This window comes from Prosopis cineraria, unplaced genomic scaffold (assembly GCF_029017545.1).
Source record: "Prosopis cineraria cultivar Desert tree isolate PC_DT_omini unplaced genomic scaffold, ASM2901754v1 PC12, whole genome shotgun sequence".
NCBI lineage: Eukaryota > Viridiplantae > Streptophyta > Magnoliopsida > Fabales > Fabaceae > Prosopis > Prosopis cineraria.
The window spans coordinates 37937470-37946362 of NW_026555343.1; the positions used below are offsets into that span (position 1 = coordinate 37937470).

General features: G+C 28.3%; 2 protein-coding genes across 2 annotated transcripts; one reads left to right on the top strand and one right to left on the bottom strand.

Annotated features, from left to right (window-relative positions):
• The first annotated feature begins 3044 nt into the window (after positions 1 to 3044).
• LOC129289326 (uncharacterized) lies at positions 3045 to 3371 on the top strand. The gene has a single exon (XM_054926091.1). The coding sequence runs from the start codon at positions 3045 to 3047 to the stop codon at positions 3369 to 3371; it is 327 nt and encodes a 108-aa protein (XP_054782066.1).
• A 3900-nt stretch (positions 3372 to 7271) lies between these two features.
• LOC129287530 (histidine-containing phosphotransfer protein 4-like) lies at positions 7272 to 8611 on the bottom strand. The gene is made up of 6 exons (XM_054923721.1): positions 8497 to 8611; positions 8069 to 8199; positions 7902 to 7970; positions 7747 to 7818; positions 7551 to 7623; positions 7272 to 7466 (listed from the first exon to the last, which is right to left on the bottom strand). The coding sequence occupies exons 1-6, from the start codon at positions 8554 to 8556 to the stop codon at positions 7455 to 7457; spliced, it is 417 nt and encodes a 138-aa protein (XP_054779696.1). The 5' UTR covers positions 8557 to 8611; the 3' UTR covers positions 7272 to 7454.
• Between the last annotated feature and the right edge of the window lie 282 nt (positions 8612 to 8893).

Sequence of the window (8893 nt, forward strand, 5' to 3'; positions counted from 1 at the left end):
ATCTTTATTTAAAAATATAAGGTATTTTAAATTAAATTTTATCTCAATAAAGTATGTTATTTATCTTTAAATTAACTCTATTTTTTATATTTATTCATATTTAATAAGGTATTTCACCTTAAAATAAATATAAAGTAATTTATTTAATAAAAATATTTAAAAAAAAGCAATAATTACTCTGTAAAAGCTGAAAAATGCTTTATATTTTAACATTCAATATCTCAAAAGATGTTTTATATTTTTTAATAGAGGGAGAGCCTGTTTTGAAATGAAACCATAATCTCTCTGGGTTTTTCATTTGTACATGCTCTTGCTCCTTTAGGTTTTTTTTTTTGGGGGGGGTTAATTATGAATTTAGAATTGAATTTTTATAGTTTAAATTTCTTAATTTATTTTTGCCATCAGGATAAAGTAACTTCTAGTCCCTTCTTGTTGAGGTTCTATTAATTTGGTCCCTCAATTTTAATTTTTATTATTTCAGTTTTTAACGTGTGTTCTCGTTCTCAATTTAATTCTTTAAGCTTTGTAAGAAAAAATAAACGCAAAGGAAACCAATGTAAAATTAGATTGCTGAAATGGGAATATACAAATGAATTAAATAAATCACATCAGTCAAATATATAGAATCCTAATTACTTATGTGTTATTTATTTTACATATGCCCTCATAAAAATGTATAATGTTGAATTATGAATTATAAAATAATAAAATAAATACAAACAAGTAATCGGGACTCAACATATTTGGCTAATTTGTTTTATTTAACCCATGTGTATGTCCTCACATTAGCAATTTAATTTTCACATCAATTTTTTTAAAGCTATTTTGTATTATAAAATTTAAAGAATTAACTTGATAACAGAAAAAAAAAACATTAAAGACTCAAATGATAAAAATTAAAATTGAGGGACCAAATCATTAATATCTCCAAACATAATGGACTAAAAATTGCTTTATGCCAAAGGAATCAGGACCAATGTCCAAAAGAAAAGTAAATTGACAATTTCTAAGAATGACAATTTAAGACAAAAAATATGAAGGAAAAATGACAATTATAGATGTTGCAAAGGCATTAATAAAAATTGAAGAACTTGAAATATTGAAATGTCATGAAAGAATTATAGTCTTTATTTGTAATTAAAAAATAAATAATCATTAACATAATGACTAAATGAAAAATTAATTGTGAATTTAAATAATGTTATTCATGAATCAATAAAAAATTAATTGTGAATGGATAAATGATTTTACGAATTTATGTATCGTCACTTGTAAATTTAAGGATAGTTATTTATAAATTTTACAAAGATCAGCAGTGAATTTATAAAAATTCATTTGTAAATAAATAGTCTTATAAATTTATGTATCACTTGTAGGTCAAGGATATTTAAGGAATGTTACTTATAAATACAAGAAATGTTGTAAATGAATATAAATAATTTTAATTATAAATTAATGTTTTAAGGGCCCTATCATATTTTTGAATATCTATTTACAACTAACTTTTCATAAATTCATAAGTAACTTTTTAAAAATTTATAAATGATTTTCCTTAAATACATAAGTGATGGTGTATGTATTCATGAAACTACCTATCTATTTACAATTGATTTTTCATATACTCAGAAATATTATTTCTTAAATTTACAATAAAATTTCTTTAAATTCACAAGTGGACTTTTACTAGTTATCTCAATAAATAGAAATATTTTAATAGAAAATAAAAACTATGCTCCTTTTCTGATATTTTAATATTTTGAGGTTTTCAATTATCATTAAAGAGTACCTAATTGTCATTTTTTTCATATATGAATTCAATTTCAATTTAGCAGATTTGAAATATCATAGCTTGACATGGATATGGATATATACATATAGAGAGAGAGAGAGTATGATATTGATTCATAACTTTGTACTTAAATTTTTTTAAAAAAAATGGAGTCACAATATCTCTTTATGAATAAGAAATGTAGATTTCATATTTCTTGCACTAGTATATTGATGACTCAAGGATGTCAACGATGGCGCTGTTAGCCATTTGCTCCTATATTTGTAATGAAGACCATTAATCAAAATTAAGAGAGATGAATTGCTTCTTCTTCTTCTTCTTCTTCTTCTTTTTTGAAATATGAAGAAAGAGTAAAAAAATTCAATCAGAAAAATTTTAATCCCAAGCAAGGATAATGGTTTTAAACTTTATAATTGTAGGATTTTTAATTGTAATTAATATTTTTTGAAAGTCATTAAATGCCATTTTAAAAAAAAATTAAGTAAAATCATGCGAAAAATGAACCGAAGCTTATTTAAAAAAATATGTGTCACGTGAATAAATTAAATTCCTTGCGTTATTTACTTATGGGTTAATAAACATTATGAACCCTAATGCATTACATGAAAAGCATCCTGAATCTTGAAGTCCTAAAATATGCAAAATGGACCATAAACTTTTAAGTGTGTGTTTGGTTTTCAATTTATCAAAAGTTAGTTTGATGAAAGTTCATTTGGTAAAAGTCAGTTTGGTGAAATTCAGTTATTGTAATGAAATTTGTGTTTGGATACATTTTTTCAAAAGTCAGTTTCACAAGCTGAAAGTTGTTTGAATTAATAAAAATTTATACTTTTAAAATGTATTTTTGAACATGCAATGACCAAAAAAGACATTTATTTATGATAATTTATAATTTGGCACATTTTAATGAAATTAAATATTTTAAATTTAGAATTTCAATTTCTTGTCACATTTTATTGCTTAGGTAATTTTTATTCTTCTTTTTAAGACTTTAATTGGTTCAATTAGATTAATTTAGCTTTGCGTTTTCAAGAAATTGGAGGGTCAATTTGGTAATTTGTTCATTTTTATTTTAAATCAAATTTTTGACTTTTCAAAGGAAGGGAATGAAAAACTGAAAAATGAAGTAAAAAGGAAAAGAAAAAGAAAAGAAGAGAATGCAGATGAAGGGAGATCATCTCACACGAAAATCACTCGTCTTCTTCATCACCTTCTCTCGATCATAGCTTGGTCACAGGGGTTCATCGTGGAAGAAATGGAGGTGGCAGAGAAATTTTTGTTTCTTCAAGGAAACGTTTCTGTGTCCCTGAGAAATATGATGGTGTTTCTAAGAGAGAAAGGACACAATGCAATGATATGCAATACCAAGTGGGATTCATCCAGTGGGGTCACTGTTTATAACTACAACTTTATTGACATGATCCAATCCAATTCATCATTGTGGCAGAGCATGTACTTCGTTGATATCGATTTCATTGCGCAATTTGAGATTGCTCAGCTGACTTGCAAGTATTCAGAGATTCGTTCCTCTCTTCCCAGCATCTTTGTTGGTACGGTGGAGGAGCTAAAACGCATCGTTTAGGCCATGTGCAATGTTGGAAAAGATGCTTTCAGAGCAGAGGACTCTCTATTCCGCCTTGGAGGAAAAATTGATGCATGCAGAACAAGTGGTTTGTGCCATATCGCCGAACCACAAACCTAGTTTAAGGAAAGCCCATTCTAGTTGTCGTTCCTACCATGACCAAATGATGAAGAATACAAGGACAAGAGACAGCAGAGAGACAAACGAGATGAGAGAGATGAGTGAGCTCTCGGCCAGAAGAGATAGAGTGATAGAACACAAGAATAGAGGGTATCATGGTCAAATATAAGTACAAAAAATTAGATGATCCACATTCACATTTGAAAAGCAGCTAGATGTAGTTTGGAAAATCCACATTCAGCCTATCTCCAAATGTAGTTTCCCAAAGTGTTTTTGTTAAGAAAAAATTCCCCCAAACACCATTTCATATCCTAAAAGTAAAAAATTCCTTTTGGGATGTGGGATGTAGTTTTTCCAAACGGTCCCTACGTCTAAAGCAAATTACCCCATCATTAACTTACACATAACCATCATTAACTGATAACTTTATGGGGTATAGTCAAATGGAGATATGGTAGTCCTTTGTTGATGTGTCATCGGTTATTAAGCACTATAGAACCTAACTATTATGTGAGTAGTATCCTGAATCTTAAACTTTTAAAATATGCAAAACCCCCCTCAAACTTTGAAATTCAAAGTAAATTTCCCCCATCATTTATGGATAAAATGTTAACTATTATATATACCAAATTAGCTTCAACATGATTCATCACAGTGAACGCATAATTGGTTGTGGTAAATGATCTAGAATTTTATGAAATAATATTTTTTGCCCTTTTTTTGTAATGTTTACAAATGATTGGTATATCATACTTTCTTATACTCAATAACTTTAATTTAATCTTATTTTAAGTAATTTTTATTTATTTAATGGTGAAAATTTGGAATACCATTTGAAAAAAGTTTACATATAAGAGAATTTTAATTAACAGGTTAATTTGGATTTGAAATTAGAGATTTTATAGATGATGAATGTAAAAGTCAACAATTTCATCAACACAATAAAACAGCAATTGAGGCAATAGAGAATGAATTCTTTCCTACTTTACAAAGAGATGGTCAAAGCCAACTGAGAGAGATATAGCTAGTGTTCTCTTAAATCCCCTGACTAACAGACTGAATAAAGATTGAGAGATGAAAGCACCATTAATATGTGAGGAGGGATGACACATCAATGAAAAAGTGGGAGGTAATTTGCTCTGAATTTTAAAATTTATAAGATTTTTTTTTTACATTTTAGGAGTTTATGATCTAAAATGCTATTTGTGCAATAATTTAAATTTGTAATGCTAATTAACCGATGACACATAAGCATTTGATTGGACCTTACAAAGTCAACAGTTAATGATGGTTATGTATAAGTTAACGGTGAGGTGGGGGTAATTTGCTCTAGATTTAGAAGTTTATGGTCCATTATGCACATTTCAAAAGTTCAAAGTCTAGTGTATTTTTTGCGTAATACTTTAGAATTTAGAATGCTCATTAATCCTTTACCTATTTATAACAGATACACTAATAATTATTTTAAATATTTTCTAAATATTTTTGTCTCGGCTAGAATCAATCTTTTATGTGAATTAATCTTCAGGTAAACTAGAGGATGAATCTCATCAAATATAATAGTTTGATGGGTATGTAACTTAGCCAAGGTTAATTAACATGACTCAGATGGAGTTCAGCATCAATCACGCAACTTATTCTAACTTATTTAATTATTATTATTATTTCAGTTATTCAAAATATTAAAAGTCACTATAATGAAAGAAAGAGAGGTCATTTTTTGATTCATCTCTAATTCAGAATTTCAAGTGGATAAAAAGCCAACTCCCAGCCTTCTTCCCAGTTTTGTCTTTGCTTGTCTCAGGTTAATCTTGCTTTGGATTATAAGTTTTGAAGATTTTCAGGTGTTGGCTTCAAATTGGTACTTCCTCCATTCAAAAATATAAGATTGGTACTTCCTCCATTAAAAAATATAAGGTATTTTTTGAGGAGTTAGATGTTCAAAAATATAAAATATTTTTAGTCTTTCGAGGTGTAATCATTGCCTTTTTTTTCAAAAGTGTCCTTATTGATAGTGACTTTATATTTATTATAAGACAGTTAATAGAGATAAATATGAAAAGATAAAGTTAGTTTGAAAATAGGTAAGAACTTTATTGAAGATGAGATAAGATTAAAAATGTCTTACATTTTTTAATAGAGGGAGTATTATATTTTAGGACATATGAACAAATTATCTGTTGAACTTTTGGTCAAGTGATACTATAAATCCTAAATCTATTTATTATATAAAACGTTCCTTTAACTTTTGAAAATGTTATAATTTGGCCTTTACCATTAACAAAAATTACTTTAAAATGTTATTTCACTAGAAAATAACCTTAAAAATTATAGAAAATAATAAAAAATTACAATAGAAGATAAAAAAATTATAGATAAGGGCCCAAAAACTTACAAAAAAAGCACCCGAAATTTTTTTAGTCTTTTTTGTTATTTTGATGTCCTTTTCTATTATTTTTTAATTAATTAAATTTTAAAATTAACTTTTATTAATGGCAAGATCAAATTGTATTGTTTTCAAAAATTGAAAAAATAATTTTCATAATAAATTCAAGGTTTATGATACTACTAAACCTAAAATAATTTATTAAAACTTGAAACTTCATCATTTACCTGTTTTTTTTTTTGAAAAAAAATAGGAAAAAATAACAGTTAGGTCCTAAAAAAATGATTTAATGACTATTAGGTTCTTGATAAAAATTTTTATAAAATTAATTATAAATATCAATTCAAACAATTATAAATAAAATTTTTTGTTACAATCTAAAAATTATATTTAATATTTAAATATTTATTTACAATTGAAACTCTTGAATTTATAATAACTTTGATCAATATTTTCAACTTATTTTTCAATTTAGTATTTTGAAATTTAACTGTTATTTTTTTAAAAAAATATAAATTTGAGAATTTTTTTCCTTAAAATTTGAGAAGGTGATTGACATGTCACATGGTGCTAGTTGTTATGTCACATGGTGCTAGTTGTTGCACGTATCTATAAGCTAACATGTCAGTCCAGAAATAAATTTCTATCAAGATTTTTGTTATATGTGTTATCCACATGGCAAAGATGAATAAATATATTTTTGACGTTTACATTAAAGGCTTCACAGGTTCGCTCATCACTTTTACTTTTAAAGACTTCACAGATTTGTTCATTGGATCGCCACGAATCACAATTTCTCCGGCCGGAAAATAGAAGGAAAAAGAAAAATACTCTCAATTCCCCAATGTTCCTCAATTCCACAAATCGTTGCCATTGCTTCAATCTAATGACTCTAGGCAAACACACAAAGTAGTCAATTCAACTCTTACCAATCTGATTCGTATTATATTTAGTCATTTTCTTATAAAGTTAGTTAATTGTATATCTTTATGAGTATAGTTTCTCCTGTCCGTGATATAAGACAACTTTAATCAACTTTGCATTTATCAAAAAAATGATAGTTATATTTTTAAAATTTTTTTATATATATATATATATATATAACTTTAAAATTTTACTTTTTTTTTCAATCAATAACCATAATTAATTGTTGTTTAAAAATTCAAAAAATAATAAATAAACAAGGGGTAAAATTAAAAAAAAAATCAACGACACTAACTTTGTCTCATTTTAGGGTGGGAAAACTTTCAAAGTTTGCCTCATATTAAAGATCCAAGGAAGTTACATGAAATTATTTGATAAATTGTTCATTATATCAAACTTAAAATTATATCCTCCCACTACCAAACTTGCCGTACTCAGATGCCGGATCTCTCTGAGATAAAAACAAACTATTTATGGAAGCAAAATATCTAAAACCCACTATTATTCCTTTTTTCCATATATTACAACGGTGAATATGTGTTTGAAGCTATAAAATCCACCAATTACATCGGCCTCATAATAATATTAAGCATATTTATTGATTCTCTGTCTTCAATTGAGGCTACATGCTGTCTCCTAGGTCCCAGTCCGGATTACTTGGCAAGCTGCACATTGTTTAAAGCAATATTAGAAGTCAAACCTGTTCCCTTATTACTAAGATATTATGCTTATAAATGTACAGAGCCGACCTGAAAGTAAGCTTCAAGTTTCTTTCTCAGTACAGCATGTTCTTTCTTCAGTTGTTGAAAGCTCCTCATGCATCTGCATTATTAATATATATATGAAGAAATATATATCAAACTGATGCATTATCTATGGGTCATGAATATATGAACTCATCTTTCAAATGTGTCTAGTTTTAGAGATGAGCTATATTATTATTACCCTTCTGCATTTTCTGCTTTGCAATATTCCCTAAACAGGGTACACTCTGCTTTTACTTTTTGTGCTCCAATGCTGCAACCCCATAGAACAAAATGAGTTGAAAATCATTGTCATCATGAATTCAAGGTGAAACATGTTAAACAAATACCATTTACCTGGAGCTGCTTCCTTTGAACTGATGCATGATGCTATCAAGCTTGTCGAAATCCAGTGGATTCTTCTCCCTGAGACAAACACAGAACAACATGAAACACAATCACAACTTCACAAGCAGAGGAAGTAAGGAGCAGATTCTGATGGAGAAGTAAGAAAGTGAACTGACATTGCTTGCTGGAGGTTTGAAATGAATCTGGATGAGTCACGGAAGTAAAGAGTCACAATCTCTTCTGCAAAGTTAGGGTTAGCATCATCCTGCAGTTCCTCCAGTTGGATGAATTGTTCATCGAGATATCCCTGAAAAGATCCACTTACTTTATGATTTTTGTGCTGTTTTTTCCTTCTTGAGTGGGTGTTTGTGGCAGAGAGCATTGTCTAAGTAGAACTGGTGTGTCAGCATGTTTATGAACACAAGATCAAACAAAGAGCCCCTCACAATTACAAACCACGTTTTATTTATAAAATTTTTCGATATGGGACTCATAATACAGCCATGTATATTTACTATATGTGAGAATGGCTTAAAGTAGTAAGAAGTAATGGATAGGAAAAGTCATGACAGGGGATATTAGAAGAAGAAATGAAAAGAAGAACCTGATCAAAGAGGGATTGTTTCATGGCAGCAAGTTGCCTGTGAGATTGGCTTCTGTCCATTGAGGTAGAAGAAGTGAGAGTGAGAGTGGAAGAGCATGGTATGGAAGAAGGGAAACTAGGGCTTATATAGAAGATGAAAAGTTGAAAGAATGAGATGCATGAAATGAGATAGGTTACACTTTAAGGGGGAAGTGAACAATATCTCATGACACACGAGGTTCCTCCGTTCAAATTTGATTGGAGCATTTACTTTTTCATTCTTATTTTTTAAAAATAAAATATAGAATAAATATAAATTTTAAAGCTATCTATCTATACTTAACACTCTATAATGTAAGCTTTGCTCTTTATTTAAAAGCCCCTCTCAATTATTGTTGTTGTTTAAGACATAAGGGGC